At 42.3% G+C, this 26,763-nt stretch overlaps 1 protein-coding gene across 1 annotated transcript in view; it reads right to left on the reverse strand.

The window, feature by feature from the left end:
- LOC128639184 (etoposide-induced protein 2.4 homolog) overlaps positions 1–26,763 on the reverse strand; it is an 85,882-nt gene that overhangs the window by 7,388 nt on the left and 51,731 nt on the right. Inside the window, exons 7-9 of the mRNA XM_053691411.1 lie at positions 23,430–23,549; positions 21,163–21,274; positions 9,557–9,668 (exon numbers count right to left, since the gene is read on the reverse strand). Of these exons, the coding sequence (XP_053547386.1) occupies positions 9,557–9,668; positions 21,163–21,274; positions 23,430–23,549 (344 nt within the window). The remainder of the gene's footprint in view (positions 1–9,556; positions 9,669–21,162; positions 21,275–23,429; positions 23,550–26,763) is intronic.

Below are 26,763 nucleotides of genomic sequence, written 5' to 3' on the forward strand. Positions count from 1 at the left end.
AGATTCTTTCTGATTATAGACTCACTGAACATATGTCTACAGGCTGTTCCTCAGCCTTTTCTGCTGAAATCTGTAGTAACTACTATGCACTGGGGTTGAGACAGAGCAATGCTCAGACAGATTCTGGACCTGCAAGTACCATTCAGACCGGTGTTTCAGAGACATTGAAAAGGATATCTTTTGTGCCAATTATAATTCCCTTGTCCAGTGTTTGAGAAAGTGATATTGGAATGTTCTGACATTACACTGAGCCCATCTGACCATGTGAATGGTAGATCTGAGCTTGACGATCAACTTTATCCATTACCTTGTGGTCAGTACTTTGCATTTCCAGGCCTTTAAAAGAAACAATCTTAACTGATTAATCTTTTTTGAGGAAAAAAACAATTTTCTTCTTGTGTTGAAATAGGTCCCTAGAAACACAACCTCCTGAGCTGGCTTGAGTTGGATTGTTTTCCTGCTCTGAAACAACCACTATAATAATGTTGTCCAAGTAGTGCAGAAGGAAAATCCCTTGTTTGCAAATTTCTGTAATTAATGGCCCTAACACTTTTGTGAAGGTCTTTGTGATACACCAAACGGAAGAGCCACAAACTGGTAATGCTGATCATCAGATACCTTCTGTGTGGAGGAGCCACCAGAATATGGAAATGTGTGTGTCTTGCAGGTCTATGGAAACAAAAAACCAAACCTTGTGGGATGTGTAGTTTGAGGAATTAAGAGAGCTCTTAAGTTCAGAACTGGTGTCCAGAAACTTCTTGGAATAAAGCGCCAATCCTTTGAAAGATGAACTTCTTTGAGTGGCTTGAGCTTTTAGCATCCATATAATATAACACTACTACTTTCACCACTTCTTGCAATACTGTGGAAGCTGAGACTGAGGACTTTGTTTTTTTGGAACTCCAAAAAAAGTAACCAAGTGTTACTATATCTACTGCCCAGGAGTCTGAAATCACACCTACTTAGGTATTACTGAAGTGAGAGAGATGAGACCCCAAAGGGATGTCCTCAGCACCCACACCATCGTGATCTACCAGAAGCATCAAGAAACAGTCTGAAATCACGTCTGGCACTTTTGTGCCTCTAGCCTGTAAAGCCTTCACAGATATGCGTAGCAGTGATTTGTGCAGCGCAAATTAACCGTCCAAGTAACCGAAAATACGCTGAGATTGCCGCACTGAGCTGGACAGGGCCGGAGTAAAGATACTCAAAGTTGGTATTTTTCATGAAGAAGTTCTTAAGGCAGTAAGCACGCAATGGAACGGTAGGATAAAAACGCATGTTTATTGCTATACAGGTATATGCAAGATTGAAAATAAGTCAGTGTGCACAAATCATATAAATATATTGAAGGTATAAGTGACTTAAAGGGACATAAAACCCACATTTTCAGATAGAACATGTTCTTTGTTTTCTTGTTATCCTTTGTTGAAAAGCAAGGATGTAAGCTTAGAAGTGTGCATGTGTCTGCAGCACTATATGGCAGCGGTTTTGCAACAATGTTATACATTAGCAAGAGCACTAGATGGCAGCACTATTTCCTGTCATGTAGTGCTTCAGACACATGCACGCTACCTACCTAGGTATCTCTTCAACAAAAAATATCACGAGAAGGAAGAAAATTTGATAATAGAAGCAAATTGGAAACTTGTTTTAAATTGTATTCTCTAGCTGAATAATGAATTAAATATTTTGGGTTTAATGTCCCTTTAAGGATTGCACAAAGATAGGTCATCACTTATTGGATTAGTTTCATGAAATAGTTTCTGAGTTAAAACTCTACTGTGTATTGGAAGTGTTAAATAAAAAGTCCCAGCAAAGAAGTGCCCACAAAGGGCCAATTCTATTGAAAGTTCATCTGCGGGAGTGTCATCCAATAGGAAAAAAATAATAATCCTGATTAATTGGATGCAAGAAATAGAACGTAGCGCAATCCTTATGCCCTGGCGTTATCTGGAAACAAAGTATCTAGTGTTAGAAAAGTTTCAGTTCACTCTGTATTGTAACAGTTCTCCAAGTGGAGCTAGTTTGCTTAACGTACCTCCGCTGCTAGTCCTCAGTGAAAGAAGTGGTAAGCGACAGAAGCCGAAATACGTTCCCGGTCAGGTGAGTAAAACCTCCAGCCTCCGTCAAGGATCTTGTTGTCCTCTGTATGGGGTAAAATGCTCCGTCAGGGTGGGAATATAACCCTCCTCCCCAGGTTCTGGGCTACCCAATGCGTCAGCAGGTGAGTCACTTGGTAGATTATAGCTGATTGGAGATATAGATAATGTGTCCAGACTTCTCAAAACGCCTTGGGTAATAGCATGGAATTCAGCTGTATTGTGGTTTTCTCAACTGCTTCATAAGTAATCAGTTCACAAATAAAAAAGCTGAAACCATGGGCTTGCTAAATGCTGTGTTTATTGGCTGTGCCAATTAATCTTAAAAGGTTATAAACCAGAACATCTGACGCATTTCACACATGTGACCAGAGGCTGCCACAGAAACAGTTGTGAGATCTCTCTGGGTAGATGGGTAAAGGGCCACTAATAGTGATGCACCGAAATGAAAATTCTGGACCGAAACCGAATCCGAAAATCCGGGATGAATTTGGCCGAAAACCGAAACTGATACCGAAAATGTATTTTTTCAAATTAATCATTTTTATTTTATTTTTTTGCATAATTAGAATTAGAGCCAATAAAAAAGCCCACCCTTTTATTGAAAGTAACACACTAAATGCTACACAATAATTTTACCAAGAAAAAAAAAAAAACAGGCAAACAATAATGCCATTTTTGGCCCATATGTTTCTGCGACCAAAATTTTGGTGCATCCCTACTTAAAACAATTATAAATATCAATATACTGTATTATTCTTCATTTAGTTCTATGTAACAATCATATTTAACAGGTTTTTTTTTTTACCAATTATCCAAATAAAGTATAGTCCTAGAAAACTCATTATATGCAGATTAGAAAGTCAAGTAATAAACTTAAACAGCAGCTCTAGGCTAGCATCAAATTTGAAACATGCTATACAATAATTTTACCGAAAATAACAGGCAAAAAAAACGAAAAACGAAATAGCCAAAAATGCCATTTTCGGCCGAAACTTTCTGCGGCCGAAATTTCGGTGCATCCCTAGCCACTAAGTACAATATAACTGACAAATCCACAATAAAAAATACAATACAATAGCGCGTACTTTGAAATAAGCAGTAGAATATTTCCTGGAAAAGTTAATACAAATGTTCCTTCCCTTGTAGCATTTGACAGCCCATAGCCAATCACAAAATGTATATACGTATATACTGTGCACTTTGGCAGATGCTCAGTAAGAGCTGAAGCCTCAGAAAGCGTACATATAACTGTATCATGTGACAGCCTTCAGGCAATTACAAAATGCATATATGTATATACTGTGCAATTTTGCACATGCTCAGTAGGAGCTGGAGCCTCAGAAAGCGTGCATATAACTGTATCATGTGACAGCCTTCAGCCAATCACAAAAACAAAATGTATGCTTTCCTGATAAATGATTTTTTTTTCCTGGCATGGAGAGTCCACGATTCCATTCAATTACTGTTGGGGAATTCAACTCCTGGCCACCAGGAAGAGGCAAAGACACACCCCTCCCACTTCCCATACTCCCAAGTCATTCAGCCAAGGGAATAAGGAAAGAGGAACACAAGGGGTAGAGGTGCCTGAAGATTATTAAAATAAATGGTGTCTTAAAAAAATTAGATAAGGGTGGGTCGTGGACTCTTCATGCCAGGAAATAAAATAATTTATCAGGTAAACATAAATTTTGTTTTCTTTCCAATGGCATGGAGAGTCCACAATTCCACTCAATTACTGTTGAGAAACCAATACCCAAGCCAGAAAGGACACAGAATGGACAGGGAAGGAGAACTAAAGGCAGGCGGACCTAAACTGAAGGCACCACCACTTGAAGCACATTTCTCCCAAAATAAGTCTCAGCTGAGGCACAAACATCAAACTTTTAACATTTTGTAAAATTTTGAAAAAGGTATGCAAAAAGGACCAAGTAGCCGCATTACAGATTTGTTCCATGGAAGCTTTGTTCTTAAAAGCCCAGGAAGAAGAAACAGCACGGGTAGAGTGAGCCGTAATCCTCTCAGGAGGCTGCTGTTCAGCTGTTTCATATGCCAAACGAATGACACTCCTCAGCCAAAAGGAAAGAGTAGTTGCAGTGGCCCTTAGGCCCTTGCACCTACCGTAATACATTAAAAAACAATGAAGAAGATTGTCTAAGCTCCCTGGTAGCCTGGATTTAGAACTTTAGAGCAAAAACCACATCCAGGTTGTGAAGCAAACCTTCCTTTTGAGAAGAAGGATTAGGACAGAAGGATGGAACTACAATCTCCTGATTAATATTGCGGTCAGTACTGACAACAGCCTTATCCGCATGGAAAATAAGATAAGGAGGGTCACACTGCAAGGCCGACAATTCTGAAACTCTACAAGAAGAAGAAATAGCAAACAAACACAAAACTTTCCAAGATAAAAGTTTAATATCAACAGAATGCATAGGCTCAACCAGAGTCTGCTGCAGAATACGAAGAAGTAGATTAAGGCTCCAGGGAGGAGCAACAGGCTTAAACACAGGCCTGATTCTAACCAGGACCTGAACAAAAGACTAAAAGGGCAGAGATCTGTCCTTTTAAAGTACTAGCAGACAAACCATTTTCCAAAATCTCTTGGAGAAACAAAAGAATTCGAGGAACTCGTCCCTTGTGCCAAGGACAACCTTGAGACTCGCACCAAGAGAGATATGTGAGCCAGACCTTATAATACATCCGGCGAGTCACTGGCTGAAAAACCTCTCAGACAGGACTAAGAGTTAAATCTCCACGCAGTCAGCCTCAGAGAATCTAGATTTTGATTAAGGAATGGACCTTGAAGTAGTAGGTCCTTCCTCAGCGGCAACCTCCACGGAGGGAAGGACGACATCTTCACCAGATCCGCAAACCAAGTCCTGCACGGCCAAGCTGGAGCAATTAGGATCACTGAGGTCCACTCCTGCTTGATGCAGGCTATGACCCTGGGAAGAAGGGCAAGCAGAGAGAACAGATATATCAAACTGAACTCCCACGGAACTGCTAGTGCATCCACCAGCACTGCCTGAGGGTCCCTCGATCTGGACCTGTATCTGGGCAGCTTGGTATTGAGGCGAGATGCCGTGGATGAAGAGCCCACTCCCCTGGATGGAACGCCTGTCTGCTCAGATAGTCTGCTTCTCAGTTGTCCACTCTTAAGGATATGAATGGCCAAAATATGAAATTTAAGAGACTCACTGAAGGATGCCAGAGACTTCCTTCATCGCCAGGAAACTCCTTGTTCCTTTCTGATGATTGATGTAAGCCACAGAAGTTATGTTGTCTGATTGGAATCTGTGAAATCAGACAGAACTCAGTTGAGGCAACATCCCCAGAGCATCGTAGAATGTTCTCAGCTCCAGAATGTTGAGGACCGATTTCTTTGGCAGCCAGGATCCCTGAGGTCTTAAGGAACCCAAAACAGCTCCCCAGCCTGAGAGGCTGGCATCTGTAGTCACAATATCCCACAATGGTCTCAAAAAGCACATGCCTTGGGACACATGATCCTGACAGAGCCACCAAGAGAGAGATTCTCTTGTGTGGTTGTTTAGGACGATTCGCTGAGACAGATCTGAAAGATCGCCATTCCAGTGTCTGCGCATACATAGTTGGAGAGGTCTCAGATGGAAGCGAGCAAAAAGGAATAATGTCCATGAAACCCATCATGAGGCCAATTACTTCCATAAACTGCGCCACTCAAGGGCGTGCCGAGGACTGAAGGGAGAGACAGGCAGAGAGAAGTCTGGACTCAAATCTGTCAGGAAGATCTTCATAGAGACGGAATCTATGATTGTCCCCAAAAAACAGACCCTGTTATTGGGAATCAGGGAACTCTTGTCCAGGATTATCTTCTACCCGTAAGAGCAAAGAAGAAACAACAGAGAGTCCGTGTGAGATTTTTGCCAAATGAAAAGATGAATCCTGAACCAAGATATTGTCAAGGTACGGGCCACAGCGATTCCCTGAGACCTGGCAACCACTAAAAGAGCCCCCAGTACCTTTGTAAAGATTCTGGGAGCTGTAGCTATACCAAAGGGAAGGGCTACAAATTGAAAGTGTTTGTCTAGAAAGGCAAACCCCAGGAATTGAAAGAATTTTAGATCCAGAATAGGACGGGAGGTTCTCTCCTTCTTGGGAACTTGAAAAGTTTTGAATAAAACCCTAATCCCTGTTCTGCAGGAGGGACCAGGGTGATCACTTCCAAGGAAAAGAGGTCCTTAACACAATTTAAGAGTCTTGATATGAGAAATCTGCCCTTTGGGGGGCACAATTTAAAACTATCTTGTATCCTTGGGAGACAATGTCCACTGCCCAAGGATATGGGACATTGCGAACCCAAGCACCCAGAAAGATAGTCTGCTTCCTACTGACCCAATCCCGGATCGGGGGCCACCCCTTCAAGCTGTCTTATTCTCAGTGAAAGGTCTTTTGGACTGTTTGTTTTTGTTCCAAGCCTGGTTAGGCTTCCAGGAACTCTTGGGCTGATCTGATTTATTGGAGACCGAGGATTTCTGTCCCTTCTAGTTGCAAAAGGAATGAAGATTAGAAGACTGATGACGCTTTGATCTAGTCTTCTTATCCTGTGGAAGGATGGCCCCTTTTTTTCTCCAGTAACCGTAGAGATAATTGAATCAAGACCAGGACTAAATAAAGACTTCCCCTTAAAAGGTAAGGAAAGAAGCCTTGATTTAGAAACCATATCCGTTGACCAGGACTTTAGCCACAAGGCTCTGCGCGATATAACTGCCAGACCTGAGGACTTGCACTCAGATGGACAATTTGCATATTAGCATCACAAATAATGGAATTGTCTATCTGTAAAAGTCTTAATCCGATCCTGAATCTCCACCAAGGTAGTCTCCTGCAAAATCAGCTCAGATAAGGAGTTACACCAATACATGGCAGCTCCAGCTACTGCTGCTATACCCGCAACCGGCTGCCATAGCAGACTAAGATGCTGGAAGATTTTCCTTCCCTCCAACTTCCGATCCATGGGGTCCTTAAATGAAGTACTATCCTCTAAAGGTATAGTAGTTCTCTTGGCAAGGGTGGAGATAGCTCTGTCCACCTTAGGAATTGTATTTCATAACTCCAATATATAGAGTCAGAAACTTGAAACATCTTTTTTAAATATAGGAGTTGGAGAAAAAAGAATCCCCAGTCTTTCCCATTCCTTAGAGACGATGTCTGATATGCAAGCCGGGACTGGAAAAATGTCCACAGTCTTATGCCTGACATCATAAACTCTGTCCAACTTAGGGATTTTAGGAGTTTCAGATGGTTTGGGCTCCAGGATATCCAAGGTAGCTAGCACCTCCTTAAGTAATAAGGGAGGGTGTTCCAGCTTAAACCTAAAATTAACTTCCTCTGATTCTACTGGACTGTCTGAAGCAGAGTCAGAATCAGAGATTTTACCTTCAGAGGCAGCTGAGGAATGGTCATCCTCAGATATATGAGATAAACTGACTAAAGCAGCCTTGGTGAGACGAGATTCCTGATTCAAAGGAAACCTGTTTTGTCTTTCTTCCTCTTACGTGCAATAGGTAAGGAACTCAGCACAGCAGAAAAAGTATCCTGGTAAAAAAGAAACAGACTGAGCTGAGCCACAGGGCACTGCCGGTGCAACTACTAGGGAAGGGAACTGAGGAGAAAGTTGAGGCATGTCAAGGACAACAGAGTGCTGAGAGGTAGGAAATTTTTTTACTTTTATTTTCTAAATTGCCTTTTAATAGTTTTGAGGTAGAAGGCATTGAGGGGTTAACTATTCCTGACAAGGATGTCAGAGATTTATTTCCCTGGGGTCTGGCTTGCAAGATAGAAGACAAACATATGGAACAAGGTTGTGCAGGAGGGAAAACCGTTTGCTCTTCCCAGTAAAGGCATTTATTTGCAATAAATAAGGTTGAATCTTAAAAATTGTTCATACTGTCCTTCTCCACCATGAGAAAACAGCTAACCCAACAGTAACAAAGGAAAAAAAAAAAAAAAAAAAAGATCCCTTTTAAGTTCTTTTATTTCCTTATCAAATAAAATACCTAACGGTTGCAAAAGTCTAGTAAGTCCCATCTTCTCAGTGTCCTATAAAATAATTAAAAAGGCACTTACCCTCCAGGGTCACTGCTGTGTAGCAGACACAGCACTTTCAGGTCTGACAGCTTCATCCAGACTTCTGACAGGGACTGAAGTAGAAGGAAAGCAGAGTAACTAACCCTGGTTGCCAGAAGGGGGTGTTAGCACAGATTGCTGGAGGAGGACAGAGAAATTCCCTGTGACATCCATCAGCTAACAGCTACCAAAACTCTTAGTAAAGAGATTTACATGGACACAGCATTAACCCCAGTCCAATCTTGAAGGGAAAATACCCATTAAAGGACTTAGATTCATCTTTATTCAGAGCACTATATTCGCTTCCTCCTGGTTACAGAGGCAAAGAATGACTGGGGAGTATGGGAAGTGAGAGGGATACTTACGCTTTGCTGGGGTGACTTTGCCTCCTCCTGGTGGCCAGACGTTTAATTTCCCAACAATGATTGAATTGAATCGTGAACTCTCCATGCAATTGGAAAGAAATGCATATATGTATATACTGTGCACTTTTCCACATGCTCAGTAAGAGCTGATGTTTCAGAAAGTCAGCGTTTAAAAAATAAGTGCACATTTTGATAATTAAAGTATATTGGAAAGTTGTTTTTTGAAATTTCTCCTCTATCTTAACCAATTAACTTAACTTAATTGTGATATTAGTGGCCCTTATAGTTAAGTGATATATCTGACTTTGGTCTGCTGACGTGTTAATGGGGCTATACTGCTGTATATAGTGCACCACCCTCTGGTAGAGATTGCTCACAACTCCCTCACCTCACTGAGCTCCCATAAATTGCTCCTAATAAATCTGCCCCTTTAACCTCAGTGCCCTTTATGTCAAACATACTCTCTGCATGTATGACTTTGTATTAATGTTTTTACTCACCAGAGTGTATGTTATTTACTGCACTTGGCAGCATCGCTATGGTGACATATCGGCCATCCTAAACAATTTATTAAATATGTAACATACTGAGAGAGTCAGACTATATTTTTGTGGTTTTATTTCCTTGATTTTTTCAAGCTCTCATAAACATCTATATGAAAACTTTAACACAATTTATTAATTCAGTAATTGTGTGACATCACAGCTGCTGAATTAAACAGTTCGAAAATGTGAATTTGATCAATTTGAAGCTATTTAAATACATTGCAAGCAAAATGGAGGACTGAAATTTAAGTATTGGGAATCCTGAAATCTATATTATTTTGTTAGTTATGCTCTACAAAAAGCTGGTCAGCAATTTAAAAACAAAACTGACAGGTAAGTAGAATTGCAGGACTTAGAGTCAGCAAATTACTTGCCAGACGCTGAGTTATTATTCTGCAATCAGCACAGTACTCAGTGGCAGGAGCAAATATATTACCTGATGATATAAGATGACTGCATGGCTGTCAGAAACGCAAGAGGCAAACCGAACCCAAAGTAATACGGCCAGTTCCTTTCAATGTTAGACAGTCGCTGATGCATCTCAATTCCTAAGAGGAAGAACAGTCACAATCTCATATCACTAATCACTGTAGCCATGAGTAGTATATGCACAGTTTAGCATGACAGAAAATCACATATATTGCCAACATGATACAGACAGATTCCAACAACAACGATGATACAAATGTACTGAATATTTGCTGCTACTTGTTTTGTTTACTGTGGTTTCCCATAAAGTACAATATATACGTTTGAGATATAATATTCAGCAATTAAGTCTGTCTCAACTAAAAATGGAACCAGACGTGACAGCAGCTCATATCCTGTTGTACAAGCAAACAGACATGACGTGACATCAGCTCACATCCTGTAGTACAAGCAGACAGATATAACAACAGCTCACGTCCTGTAGTACAAGCAGACAGATATAACAACAGCTCACGTCCTGTAGTACAAGCAGACAGATATAACAACAGCTCACGTCCTGTAGTACAAGCAGACAGATATAACAGCAGCTCACGTCCTGTTGTACAAGCAGACAGATATAACAGCAGCTCACGTCCTGTCGTACAAGCAGACAGATATAAAAACAGCTCACGTCCTGTCGTACAAGCAGACAGATATAAAAACAGCTCATATCCTGTTGTACAAGCAAACAGACATGACGTGACATCAGCTCACGTCCTGTTGTACAAGCAGACATATATAACAGCAGCTCATATCCTGTAGTACAAGCAGACAGATATAAAAACAGCTCATATCCTGTTGTACAAGCAGACAGATATAAAAACAGCTCATATCCTGTAGTACAAGCAGACAGATATAAAAACAGCTCATATCCTGTTGTACAAGCAGACAGATATAACAACAGCTCACGTCCTGTAGTACAAGCAAACAGACATGACATCAGCTCACGTCCTGTAGTACAAGCAGACAGATATAACAGCAGCTCACGTCCTGTTGTACAAGCAGACAGATATAACAACAACTCACGTCCTGTTGTACAAGCAGACAGATATAACAACAGCTCACGTCCTGTAGTACAAGCAGACAGATATAACATCAGCTCACGTCCTGTAGTACAAGCAGACAGATATAACAGCAGCTCATATCCTGTTGTACAAGCAAACAGACATGACGTGACATCAGCTCACGTCCTGTAGTACAAGCAGACAGATATAACAACAGCTCACGTCCTGTTGTACAAGCAGACAGATATAACAGCAGCTCACGTCCTGTAGTACAAGCAGACAGATATAACAACAGCTCACGTCCTGTTGTACAAGCAGACAGATATAACAGCAGCTCACGTCCTGTAGTACAAGCAGACAGATATAACAACAGCTCACGTCCTGTTGTACAAGCAGACAGATATAACAGCAGCTCACGTCCTGTTGTACAAGCAGACAGATATAACAGCAGCTCACGTCCTGTTGTACAAGCAGACAGATATAACAGCAGCTCACGTCCTGTTGTACAAGCAGACAGATATAACAGCAGCTCATGTCCTGTAGTACAAGCAGACAGACATGACATCAGCTCACATCCTGTTGTACAAGCAGACAGACGTGACATCAGCTCACATCCTGTTGTACAAGCAGACAGACATGACATCAGCTCACATCCTGTTGTACAAGCAGACAGACATTACATCAGCTCACATCCTGTTGTACAAGCAGACAGACTGGCATTATAGCAGCTCACATCCTGTTGTACAAGCAGACAGACAGACATGACATCAGCTCACATCCTGTTGTACAAGCAGACAGACAGACATGACATCGGCTCACATCCTGTTGTACAAGCAGACAGACAGACAAGACATCAGCTCACGTCCTGTAGTACAAGCAGACAGATATAACAACAGCTCACGTCCTGTAGTACAAGCAGACAGATATAACAGCAGCTCACGTCCTGTAGTACAAGCAGACAGATATAACAGCAGCTCACGTCCTGTAGTACAAGCAGACAGATATAACAACAGCTCACGTCCTGTAGTACAAGCAGACAGATATAAAAACAGCTCATATCCTGTAGTACAAGCAGACAGATATAAAAACAGCTCACGTCCTGTAGTACAAGCAGACAGACTGGCATTATAGCAGCTCACATCCTGTTGTACAAGCAGACAGATATAACAACAGCTCACGTCCTGTAGTACAAGCAGACAGATATAACAACAGCTCACATCCTGTTGTACAAGCAGACAGATATAACAGCAGCTCACGTCCTGTAGTACAAGCAGACAGATATAACAGCAGCTCACGTCCTGTTGTACAAGCAGACAGATATAACAGCAGCTCACGTCCTGTAGTACAAGCAGACAGATATAACAGCAGCTCACGTCCTGTTGTACAAGCAGACAGATATAACAACAGCTCACGTCCTGTAGTACAAGCAGACAGATATAACAACAGCTCACGTCCTGTAGTACAAGCAGACAGATATAACAACAGCTCACGTCCTGTAGTACAAGCAGACAGACTGGCATTATAGCAGCTCACATCCTGTTGTACAAGCAGACAGATATAACAGCAGCTCACATCCTGTTGTACAAGCAGACAGATATAACAACAGCTCACATCCTGTAGTACAAGCAGACAGATATAACAACAGCTCACGTCCTGTAGTACAAGCAGACAGATATAACAACAGCTCACGTCCTGTAGTACAAGCAGAGAGATATAACAGCAGCTCACGTCCTGTAGTACAAGCAGACAGATATAACAGCAGCTCATGTCCTGTAGTACAAGCAGAGAGATATAACAGCAGCTCACGTCCTGTAGTACAAGCAGACAGATATAACAGCAGCTCACGTCCTGTAGTAAAAGCAGACAGATATAAAAACAGCTCACGTCCTGTAGTACAAGCAGACAGATATAACAGCAGCTCACGTCCTGTTGTACAAGCAGACAGACATGACATCAGCTCACATCCTGTTGTACAAGCAGACAGATATAACAACAGCTCACGTCCTGTTGTACAAGCAGACAGATATAACAGCAGCTCACGTCCTGTTGTACAAGCAGACAGATATAACAACAGCTCACGTCCTGTAGTACAAGCAGACAGATATAACAGCAGCTCACGTCCTGTAGTACAAGCAGACAGATATAACAGCAGCTCACGTCCTGTAGTACAAGCAGACAGATATAACAGCAGCTCACGTCCTGTTGTACAAGCAGACAAATATAACAGCAGCTCACGTCCTGTTGTACAAGCAGACAGATATAACAGCAGCTCACGTCCTGTAGTACAAGCAGACAGATATAACAGCAGCTCACGTCCTGTTGTACAAGCAGACAGATATAACAACAGCTCACATCCTGTAGTACAAGCAGACAGATATAGCAACAGCTCACATCCTGTAGTACAAGCAGACAGATATAACATCAGCTCACATCCTGTAGTACAAGCAGACAGATATAACAACAGCTCACATCCTGTAGTACAAGCAGACAGATATAACAACAGCTCACATCCTGTAGTACAAGCAGACAGATATAACAGCAGCTCACGTCCTGTAGTACAAGCAGACAGATATAACAACAGCTCACGTCCTGTAGTACAAGCAGACAGATATAACAGCAGCTCACGTCCTGTTGTACAAGCAGACAGACTGGCATTATAGCAGCTCACATCCTGTTGTACAAGCAGACAGATATAAAAACAGCTCATATCCTGTTGTACAAGCAAACAGACATGACGTGACATCAGCTCACGTCCTGTAGTACAAGCAGACAGATATAACATCAGCTCACGTCCTGTAGTACAAGCAGACAGATATAACAACAGCTCAAGTCCTGTAGTACAAGCAGACAGATATAACAGCAGCTCACGTCCTGTTGTACAAGCAGACAGATATAACAACAGCTCACGTCCTGTAGTACAAGCAGACAGATATAACAGCAGCTCACGTCCTGTTGTACAAGCAGACACATATAACAGCAGCTCACGTCCTGTTGTACAAGCAGACAGATAATAACAGCAGCTCACGTCCTGTAGTACAAGCAGACAGATATAACAGCAGCTCACGTCCTGTTGTACAAGCAGACAGATATAACAACAGCTCACGTCCTGTAGTACAAGCAGACAGATATAACAGCAGCTCACGTCCTGTAGTACAAGCAGACAGATATAACAACAGCTCACGTCCTGTTGTACAAGCAGACAGACATGACGTGACATCAGCTCACGTCCTGTTGTACAAGCAGACAGATATAACAGCAGCTCACGTCCTGTAGTACAAGCAGACAGATATAACAACAGCTCACGTCCTGTAGTACAAGCAGACAGATATAACAACAGCTCACATCCTGTTGTACAAGCAGACAGATATAACAGCAGCTCACGTCCTGTAGTACAAGCAGACAGATATAACAACAGCTCACATCCTGTAGTACAAGCAGACAGATATAACAGCAGCTCACGTCCTGTAGTACAAGCAGATATAACAACAGCTCACGTCCTGTAGTACAAGCAGAGAGATATAACAGCAGCTCACGTCCTGTAGTAAAAGCAGACAGATATAACAGCAGCTCACGTCCTGTAGTACAAGCAGAGAGATATAACAACAGCTCACGTCCTGTAGTACAAGCAGAGAGATATAACAACAGCTCACGTCCTGTAGTACAAGCAGACAGATATAACAGCAGCTCACGTCCTGTAGTACAAGCAGACAGATATAACAACAGCTCACGTCCTGTTGTACAAGCAGACAGACATGACGTGACATCAGCTCACATCCTGTTGTACAAGCAGACAGATATAACAACAGCTCACGTCCTGTAGTACAAGCAGACAGATATAACAACAGCTCACATCCTGTTGTACAAGCAGACAGATATAACAACAGCTCACGTCCTGTAGTACAAGCAGACAGATATAACAACAGCTCACGTCCTGTAGTACAAGCAGACAGATATAACAGCAGCTCACGTCCTGTTGTACAAGCAGACAGATATAACAGCAGCTCACGTCCTGTAGTACAAGCAGACAGATATAACAACAGCTCACGTCCTGTTGTACAAGCAGACAGATATAACAGCAGCTCACGTCCTGTTGTACAAGCAGACAGATATAACAACAGCTCACATCCTGTTGTACAAGCAGACAGATATAACAGCAGCTCACGTCCTGTAGTACAAGCAGACAGATATAACAGCAGCTCACGTCCTGTTGTACAAGCAGACAGATATAACAACAGCTCACGTCCTGTAGTACAAGCAGACAGATATAACAGCAGCTCATATCCTGTTGTACAAGCAAACAGACATGACGTGACATCAGCTCACGTCCTGTAGTACAAGCAGACAGATATAACAACAGCTCACATCCTGTTGTACAAGCAGACAGATATAACAGCAGCTCACGTCCTGTAGTACAAGCAGACAGATATAACAGCAGCTCACGTCCTGTAGTACAAGCAGACAGATATAACAGCAGCTCACGTCCTGTAGTACAAGCAGACAGATATAACAACAGCTCACGTCCTGTAGTACAAGCAGACAGATATAACAACAGCTCACGTCCTGTTGTACAAGCAGACAAATATAACAGCAGCTCACGTCCTGTTGTACAAGCAGACAGATATAACAACAGCTCACGTCCTGTAGTACAAGCAGACAGATATAACAACAGCTCACGTCCTGTAGTACAAGCAGACAGATATAACAGCAGCTCATGTCCTGTAGTACAAGCACACAGATATAACAGCAGCTCACGTCCTGTAGTACAAGCAGACAGACATGACATCAGCTCACGTCCTGTTGTACAAGCAGACAGACTGGCATTATAGCAGCTCACGTCCTGTTGTACAAGCAGACAGACTGGCATTATAGCAGCTCACATCCTGTTGTACAAGCAGACAGACTGACATGACATCAGCTCACATCCTGTTGTACAAGCAGACAGACTGACATGACATCAGCTCACATCCTGTTGTACAAACAGACAGACATGACAGCAGCTCACATCCTGTTGTACAAGCAGACAGACTGACATGACATCAGCTCACATCCTGTTGTACAAGCAGACAGACTGACATGACATCAGCTCACATCCTGTTGTACAAGCAGACAGACATGACAGCAGCTCACATCCTGTTGTACAAGCAGACAGACTGACATGACATCAGCTCACATCCTGTTGTACAAGCAGACAGACATGACAGCAGCTCACATCCTGTTGTACAAGCAGACAGACATGACATCAGCTCACATCCTGTTGTACAAGCAGACAGACATGAGATCAGCTCACATCCTGTTGTACAAGCAGACAGACATTACATCAGCTCACATCCTGTTGTACAAGCAGACAGATATACCAGCAGCTCACATCCTGTTGTACAAGCAGACAGACAGACGTGACATCAGCTTATATCATGTTGTACAAGCAGACAGACATGACATCAGCTCACATCCTGTTGTACAAGCAGACCGACATGACATCAGCTCACATCCTATTGTACAAGCAGGCAGACGTGACATCAGCTTATATCATGTTGTACAAGCAGACAGACATGACATCAGCTCACATCCTGTTGTACAAGCAGACAGACTGGGATGATAGCAGCTCACATCCTGTTGTACAAGCAGACAGACATGACTTCAGCTCACATCCTGTTGTACAAGCAGACAGACAGACGTGACATCAGCTTATATCATGTTGTACAAGCAGACAGACATGAGATCAGCTCACATCCTGTTGTACAAGCAGACAGACATGACATCAGTTCACATCCTATTGTACAAGCAGACAGACATGAGATCAGCTCACATCCTGTTGTACAAGCAGACAGACAGACGTGACATCAGCTTATATCATGTTGTACAAGCAGACAGACATGACATCAGCTCACATCCTGTTGTACAAGCAGACAGACATGACATCAGTTCACATCCTATTGTACAAGCAGACAGACTGACATGACATCAGCTCACATCCTGTTGTACAAGCAGACAGACAGACGTGACATCAGCTTATATCATGTTGTACAAGCAGACAGACATGACATCAGCTCACATCCTGTTGTACAAGCAGACAGACATGACATCAGTTCACATCCTATTGTACAAGCAGACAGACAGACGTGACATCAGCTTATATCATGTTGTACAAGCAGACAGACATGACATCAGTTCACATCCTATTGTACAAGCAGACAGACTGGGATGATAGCAGCTCACATCCTGTTGTACAAGCAGACTGACATGACATCAGCTCACATCCTGTTGTACAAGCAGACAGACATGACAGCAGCTCACATCCTGTTGTACAAGCAGACAGATATAACAGCAGCTCACGTCCTGTTGTACAAGCAGACAGACTGACATGACAGCAGCTCACATCCTGTTGTACAAGCAGACAGACTGACATGACATCAGCTCACATCCTGTTGTACAAGCAGACAGACATGACATCAGCTCACATCCTGTTGTACAAGCAGACAGACATGACATCAGCTCACATTCTATTGTACAAGCAGACAGACATGACATCAGCTCACATCCTGTTGTACAAGCAGACAGACATTACATCAGCTCACATCCTGTTGTACAAGCAGACAGACGTGACATCAGCTCACATCCTGTTGTACAAGCAGACAGACGTGACATCAGCTCACATCCTGTTGTACAAGCAGACAGACGTGACATCAGCTCACATCCTGTTGTACAAGCAGGCAGACGTGACATCAGCTCACATCCTGTTGTACAAGCAGACAGACATTACATCAGCTCACATCCTGTTGTACAAGCAGACAGACGTGACATCAGCTCACATCCTGTTGTACAAGCAGACAGACGTGACATCAGCTCACATCCTGTTGTACAAGCAGGCAGACGTGACATCAGCTCACATCCTGTTGTACAAGCAGACAGACATGACATCAGCTCACATCCTATTGTACAAGCAGAGAGACATGAGATCAGCTCACATCCTGTTGTACAAGCAGACAGACATGACATCAGCTCACATTCTGTTGTACAAGCAGACAGACATGACATCAGCTTATATCATGTTGTACAAGCAGACAGAAATGACAGCAGCTCACATTCTGTTGTACAAGCAGACAGACATGACATCAGCTTATATCATGTTGTACAAGCAGACAGAAATGACATCAGCTCACATCCTGTTGTACAAGCAGACAGACATGACATCAGCTCACATTCTGTTGTACAAGCAGACAGACTGGGATGATAGCAGCTCACATCCTGTTGTACAAGCAGACAGACTGACATGACATCAGCTCACATCCTGTTGTACAAGCAGACAGACTGACATGACATCAGCTCACATCCTGTTGTACAAGCAGACAGACTGACATGACATCAGCTCACATCCTATTGTACAAGCAGACAGACTGACATGACATCAGCTCACATCCTGTTGTACAAGCAGACAGACTGACATGACATCAGCTCACATCCTGTTGTACAAGCAGACAGACTGACATGACATCAGCTCACATCCTATTGTACAAGCAGACAGACAGACATGACATCAGCTCACATCCTGTTGTACAAGCAGACAGACTGACATGACATCAGCTCACATCCGGTTGTACAAGCAGACAGACTGACATGACATCAGCTCACATCCGGTTGTACAAGCAGACAGACTGACATGACATCAGCTCACATCCTGTTGTACAAGCAGACAGACTGACATGACATCAGCTCACATCCTGTTGTACAAGCAGACAGACATGACATCAGCTCACATCCTGTTGTACAAGCAGACAGACATGACATCAGCTCACATCCTGTTGTACAAGCAGACAGACTGGGATGATAGCAGCTCACATCCTGTTGTACAAGCAGACTGACATGACATCAGCTCACATCCTGTTGTACAAGCAGACAGACATGACAGCAGCTCACATCCTGTTGTACAAGCAGACAGACTGACATGACAGCAGCTCACATCCTGTTGTACAAGCAGACAGATATAACAGCAGCTCACGTCCTGTTGTACAAGCAGACAGACTGACATGACAGCAGCTCACATCCTGTTGTACAAGCAGACAGACATGACATCAGCTCACATCCTGTTGTACAAGCAGACAGACTGACATGACATCAGCTCACATCCTGTTGTACAAGCAGACAGACATGACATCAGCTCACATCCTGTTGTACAAGCAGACAGACATTACATCAGCTCACATCCTGTTGTACAAGCAGACAGACGTGACATCAGCTCACATCCTGTTGTACAAGCAGACAGACGTGACATCAGCTCACATCCTGTTGTACAAGCAGACAGACGTGACATCAGCTCACATCCTGTTGTACAAGCAGGCAGACGTGACATCAGCTCACATCCTGTTGTACAAGCAGACAGACATTACATCAGCTCACATCCTGTTGTACAAGCAGACAGACGTGACATCAGCTCACATCCTGTTGTACAAGCAGACAGACGTGACATCAGCTCACATCCTGTTGTACAAGCAGGCAGACGTGACATCAGCTCACATCCTGTTGTACAAGCAGACAGACATGACATCAGCTCACATCCTATTGTACAAGCAGAGAGACATGAGATCAGCTCACATCCTGTTGTACAAGCAGACAGACATGACATCAGCTCACATTCTGTTGTACAAGCAGACAGACATGACATCAGCTTATATCATGTTGTACAAGCAGACAGAAATGACATCAGCTCACATCCTGTTGTACAAGCAGACAGACATGACATCAGCTCACATTCTGTTGTACAAGCAGACAGACTGGGATGATAGCAGCTCACATCCTGTTGTACAAGCAGACAGACTGACATGACATCAGCTCACATCCTGTTGTACAAGCAGACAGACTGACATGACATCAGCTCACATCCTGTTGTACAAGCAGACAGACTGACATGACATCAGCTCACATCCTATTGTACAAGCAGACAGACTGACATGACATCAGCTCACATCCTGTTGTACAAGCAGACAGACTGACATGACATCAGCTCACATCCTATTGTACAAGCAGACAGACAGACATGACATCAGCTCACATCCTGTTGTACAAGCAGACAGACTGACATGACATCAGCTCACATCCGGTTGTACAAGCAGACAGACTGACATGACATCAGCTCACATCCGGTTGTACAAGCAGACAGACTGACATGACATCAGCTCACATCCTGTTGTACAAGCAGACAGACTGACATGACATCAGCTCACATCCTGTTGTACAAGCAGACAGACATGACATCAGCTCACATCCTGTTGTACAAGCAGACAGACATGACATCAGCTCACATCCTGTTGTACAAGCAGACAGACTGGGATGATAGCAGCTCACATCCTGTTGTACAAGCAGACAGACAGACATGACATCAGCTCACATCCTGTTGTACAAGCAGACAGACAGACATGACATCAGCTCACATCCTGTTGTACAAGCAGACAGACAGACATGACATCAGCTCACATCCTGTTGTACAAGCAGACAGACAGACATGACATCAGCTCACATCCTGTTGTACAAGCAGACAGACAGACATGACATCAGCTCACATCCTGTTGTACAAGCAGACAGAAATGACATCAGCTCACATCCTGTTGTACAAGCAGACAGACTGGCATGATAGCAGCTCACATCCTGTTGTACAAGCAGACAGACATGACATCAGCTCACATCCTGTTGTACAAGCAGACAGACAGACATGACATCAGCTCACATCCTGTTGTACAAGCAGACAGAAATGACATCAGCTCACATCCTGTTGTACAAGCAGACAGACTGGCATGATAGCAGCTCACATCCTGTTGTACAAGCAGACAGACTGACATGACATCAGCTCACATCCTGTTGTACAAGCAGACAGACTGACATGACATCAGCTCACATCCTGTTGTACAAGCAGACAGACTGACATGACATCAGCTCACATCCTGTTGTACAAGCAGACAGACAGACATGACATCAGCTCACATCCTGTTGTACAAGCAGACAGACTGACATGACATCAGCTCACATCCTATTGTACAAGCAGACAGACAGACATGACATCAGCTCACATCCTATTGTACAAGCAGACAGACAGACATGACATCAGCTCACATCCTATTGTACAAGCAGACAGACTGACATGACATCAGCTCACATCCTATTGTACAAGCAGACAGACTGACATGACATCAGCTCACATCCTGTTGTACAAGCAGACAGACTGACATGACATCAGCTCACATCCTATTGTACAAGCAGACAGACTGACATGACATCAGCTCACATCCTGTTGTACAAGCAGACAGACTGACATGACATCAGCTCACATCCTATTGTACAAGCAGACAGACTGACATGACATCAGCTCACATCCTGTTGTACAAGCAGACAGACATGATAGCAGCTCACGTCCTGTTGTACAAGCAGACAGACTGGCATGACATGAAGTAGGTATGAGAGACAAACACGGCAGTGAGTAAGATAGTGGATTTAACTAAACTATAAGACCTATCATGCAAACGCAATCTGCTCCCTGGTCACTAAAGGAAGTGTACGGTGAAAAAGTATTAGAATTATTTACCTTTGTTGAACCAACGATACTCAAAACAGTACAGAGAGTAGAGCAGCGACATGTGCAGCAAACTAATGAGCTGTCCGATGATATCAATAGGGAAGAGGCTGACAAACATCCCCTGAGGAGCAGAAGAAGGGAAGGTTTATTCTACTGTAAAATTAATTATTTAGTTCATTTAAACTTGTGTTTTCAGCATCACTGAAAACAGACTGTAAACTAGTGTAAGCAGCACAGCACTTGCCCCTTCATATGCCAATGCTTCATTCTCTTGGTAACCTTAGCTGAAAGGCATACCTAGGTAGGTTCAGGACAGCAATTCTCTACTGGCAGCTAGCTGCTGATTGGTAGCTGCACATATATGCCGCTTGTCACTGGCTCACCTGTGTTCAGCTAGCTCCTAGTTGTGCATTGCTGCTCCTTCAATAAAGGATACCAGGAGAATGAAGCAAGTTTAATAATAGAAGTAAATTAGATTTTTCTTTAACCCCTTATGCCATTGCAACATATATATATATATATATATATATATATACGTGGTGGGGTACTTTGCTTATTATATATATAAGTTGAGTAGGACTTTTCTTATTGTGTGTGTGTATATATATATCTATATATCTATATCTATATATATCTATATATATTTATATATATATATATATATATATATATATATATATATATATATATATATATATATATATATATATATATATATATATATATATACATACAGGGCCGCCATCAGGGGGTGACTCCTGGCAGGGGCCCAATGGGCCAGGGGGCCCTATGAGGCAAGAACAACTGTTATTTTTTTATTTTTTTTTATTTTGTCAGCCACCAGAGGGTACTACAGCAGAATGCTATTGAGCATGGGAAATGTTATTACAAGGAGTAAAGTATTAGCATTTGAGAGGATTTCTGAGTGTGCACTAAACCACTATGCACAGTGTGAGACAGACTTGGCACTTTGTTTGTACAGTGTGTGCCTGAGTCAGACGGCAGATCACTCATTTGCAGAGTAGGTATGACTTGCTTAGTAAATGTTTATTTCTTTGTGCAATTTCGGATTGTAACTTCAGTGTGGTAGTACTAGTTGTTGTATGGTGGGGCCAGGGGTCAATCTTTTTTTTTTTTATTTAGCAATATGCAGCAGTGTATTTATGATTATTTGACAATGCTGTAGAAATTCTATATTTAAAGCCATGCAGAAATGTTTCCTCCTCAATACACAAATGGTAGGTGCCCTTTTGGTAGATATGAGTTTTTTTAATTAATATATAGATTTTAATTACATTCCAGTTTTGTACCTGTTTGACATTTGACAAAGGCACAGCAATGTGCCGAACCGTTATATATATATCTCTGTATATGTATATATATATATATATATATATATATATATATATATATATATATATATATATATATATATATATACATATACAAACAATCCCTTAAATATTAGAGGGTGTTATTGCACTCTTGCACACATAAACCTACAGCTAATTCTAAAAACAAAGAGATATTCCTCAGATATCTCTTTCCTCAGTAATATAACAAACAAGGGAATAGAAAGTGCTGGTAAATACAATGTGCTAATATTACAAAAAAATGATGAACACAATAGTGTGTGAGCTTAGACGTTTGAGACCCTTATTGAGACATAGAATAAAGGTGCAGTCTCCTTAGTCACAATAGAAATATATATAAAAAAAGATTATCCCAAAGAGATAGTTCTCCTTTAAGTAGATGTGTGTAGATCCTCTAAGTTAATCCCCTTTTGGGTGTCCACTTACTTTATGTTACCTCAATCAATATGAGGTATCAAGCTTTAAAAGTGCCTTGTTCGTCAGGTGCTTTTAAAGCTTAAAGGGACAGTAAACCTCAAAAATAATGTTATATAATTCTGCACATAGTACAGAATTATATAACATTATATTATCCTGATCTGTATAAAACGTAATATTCCCTTTTAATTTAAAAAAAACCCGGCTGTTTTACAGACCCGCTCTCTGCTCTCTGCTGAGCGGGTCTGTTTTATTCACACAGCGCATCGGGCCAGATGTATAGTCACAGCCCGGCCCGACCGCGCCATAACACAAAGTGCATGATGTGTGAGAGAGACACAAGAAATGGTGCAGAAGCTCTGCGCAGACAAAGGGTTATTGGGGAATAAAATTGTATTTTTCCTATTGACAAATATACTGAGCACAAGACAGAGAAACTAACAACTGGCAAACACGTAGCCACGAGAAGGAGAGAACAAGATTTACCTGAATTAGGAAGAGCGCTTGTAGCAACAGGTTAAACAACATGTCCGCTATAATTTTACTAACACTGGGGAAAGGTTGGGATTTCCTACCGGACATCTCAAAAGCCAAATCTGCAATGTCCTGAAATATAAAGCAGCTGGTCATTGCTGAGGTTTAAACATTTGGCTTCCATTTCTGGCAGACAAAGAGTTAATTTTTTTATGATCATCAGTAACCTTTTCAACGCTCACATGATATATTTTCAAACATTTGCACTAAGTAAATATGAAGTCATCAGTGCTCTGGTACAGAACTTAATCGTTGTGTATTTTAAAACATGTAGACAAACAGGCATTAAACAAAGTCTTTTCCTTTTAATTTAAAATAAGATGTTTCAAATATATTACAGTGTTTTTAAGACAGAGTTTTGTTGAGGTAGGCCTATTCCCATCAATAATACTGTAGTATTTGTCTCATCAGCCAGTGAGCAATCTGACCCTAGATATTCATAAATATACATTTCCTGCTTTAAAAGGTACAGCAAATGCTTAACGTACCCACAATGCATTGGAAGAGAATTGTTCCAACATTAAAAATATATTTATTTTTTGAAAAACAATTAAAGCTGTTTATTTTTAAAAAAGAAGTGCGTGTCTGGCTGGTTGTTATTATCTGATAAGCAGAACTCTGCTGCTTTATTGGTAGACAGTGACACACCTCACAAGCATAAAAACAAAAAATATTTTTTTCCCACTACTGGAACATTTCCTCTTTAGATACAACAAAGCAAGACTGAGTTTATTGCCCCTTTAAAGGGACATGAAAGCCAGATCATACAATTAGTGTCCAATTTATTTCTATTATCAAATGTGCTTCGTTTTCATGTTATTCCTTGCTGAAGAGATATCTAGATAGGTAGTTGGGATGTGAATTTGGATCTTTCGTGAGGATCAAAATGTGGAAGTAAGCAGCAGCTCGTGCCCTACGGATCTTTTCATAGCTTAATTGATTTTGTAAAAGATCCCCACAGATCTTAGAGTGGGGATCTTTTACAGGAATCAATCCGGCTACGAAAATATCTGAAGGGCACGAGCCGCTGCTTACTTCCGCATATGGATCTGCATGAAAGATCTGAATGCACGTTTTTAATAGGTAGCATGCACATGCTAGAAGCACTACATAACAGCGAAATTGCTGGCATATAGTGCTGCAGACACATGCACAGACCTGAGCTTACATTCCTGCTTTTCAACAAAGGATAACAAGAAAACAAAGACAATGTGATAAGTAAATTGGAAAGTTATTTAAAATGGTATGTTCTAGCTGAATCATGAAATAATTTTTTTGTGTTTTATGTCCCTTTAACTATTTATGTGTGCAGCTCTGTATATGGAGCCATTTATCTGTGCACAATTATCGGCAGGTGAGTGCGCAGGGTGTTAGCGGCCCGGTGTGCGGCACTATAGGTGTCCTGAGATATGAATGTACAATAATCAGTTTGCTTTATAAGCAGCAGGTGAGTGCGCAGGGTATTGTGTTAGCGGCACGGTGTGCGGCACTATAGGTGTCCTGGGACATGAATGTACAATAATCAGTTTGCTTTATAAGCAGCAGGTGAGTGCGCAGGGTGTTAGCGGCCCGGTGTGCGGCACTATAGGTGTCCTGAGACATGAATGTACAATAATCAGTTTGCTTTATAAGCAGCAGGTGAGTGCGCAGGGTATTGTGTTAGCGGCACGGTGTGCGACACTATAGGTGTCCTGAGACATGAATATACAATTATCAGTTTGCTTTATAAGCAGCAGGTGAGTGCGCAGGGTATTGTGTTAGCGGCACGGTGTGCGACACTATAGGTGTCCTGAGACATGAATATACAATTATCAGTTTGCTTTATAAGCAGCAGGTGAGTGTGCAGGGTATTGTGTTAGCGGCACGGTGTGCGACACTATAGGTGTCCTGGGACATGAATATACAATTATCAGTTTGCTTTATAAGCAGCAGGTGAGTGCGCAGGGTATTGTGTTAGCGGAACGGTGTGCGGCACTATAGGTGTCCTGAGACATGAATGTACAATTATCAGTTTGCTTTATAAGCAGCAGGTGAGTGCGCAGGGTATTGTGTTAGCGGCCCGGTGTGCGGCACTATAGGTGTCCTGAGACATGAATGTACAATAATCAGTTTGCTTTATAAGCAGCAGGTGAGTGCGCAGGGTATTGTGTTAGCGGCACGGTGTGCGACACTATAGGTGTCCTGAGACATGAATATACAATTATCAGTTTGCTTTATAAGCAGCAGGTGAGTGTGCAGGGTATTGTGTTAGCGGCACGGTGTGCGACACTATAGGTGTCCTGAGACATGAATATACAATTATCAGTTTGCTTTATAAGCAGCAGGTGAGTGCGCAGGGTATTGTGTTAGCGGAACGGTGTGCGGCACTATAGGTGTCCTGAGACATGAATGTAAAATTATCAGTTTGCTTTATAAGCAGCAGGTGAGTGCGCAGGGTATTGTGTTAGCGGAACGGTGTGCGGCACTATAGGTGTCCTGGGACATGAATATACAATTATCAGTTTGCTTTATAAGCAGCAGGTGAGTGCGCAGGATATTCTGTAAGCTGTACGGTGTGCGACACTATAGGTGTCCTGGGACATGAATGTACAATTATCAGTTTGCTTTATAAGCAGCAGGTGAGTGTGCAGGGTATTGTGTCAGCGGTACGGTGTGCGACACTATAGGTGTCCTGGGACATGAATGTACAATTATCAGTTTGCTTTATAAGCAGCAGGTGAGTGTGCAGGGTATTGTGTTAGCGGTACGGTGTGCGACACTATAGGTGTCCTGGGACATGAATGTACAATTATCAGTTTGCTTTATAAGCAGCAGGTGAGTGTGCAGGGTATTGTGTTAGCGGCACAGTGTGCGACACTATAGGTGTCCTGGGACATGAATGTACTATTATCAGTTTGCTTTATAAGCAGCAGGTGAGTGTGCAGGGTATTGTGTTAGCGGCACAGTGTGCGAAACTATAGGTGTCCTGGGACATGAATGTACAATTATCAGTTTGCTTTATAAGCAGCAGGTGAGTGCGCAGGGTATTGTGTTAGCGGCACGGTGTGCGACACTATAGGTGTCCTGGGACATGAATGTACAATTATCAGTTTGCTTTATAAGCAGCAGGTGAGTGCGCAGGGTGTTGTGTTAGCGGCACGGTGTGCGACACTATAGGTGTCCTGAGACATGAATATACAATTATCAGTTTGCTTTATAAGCAACAGGTTAGTGCGCAGGGTGTTGTGTTAGCGGCACGGTGTGCGACACTATAGGTGTCCTGAGACATGAATATACAATTATCAGT

Source organism: Bombina bombina, chromosome 8, assembly GCF_027579735.1.
Source record: "Bombina bombina isolate aBomBom1 chromosome 8, aBomBom1.pri, whole genome shotgun sequence".
Lineage (NCBI taxonomy): Eukaryota > Metazoa > Chordata > Amphibia > Anura > Bombinatoridae > Bombina > Bombina bombina.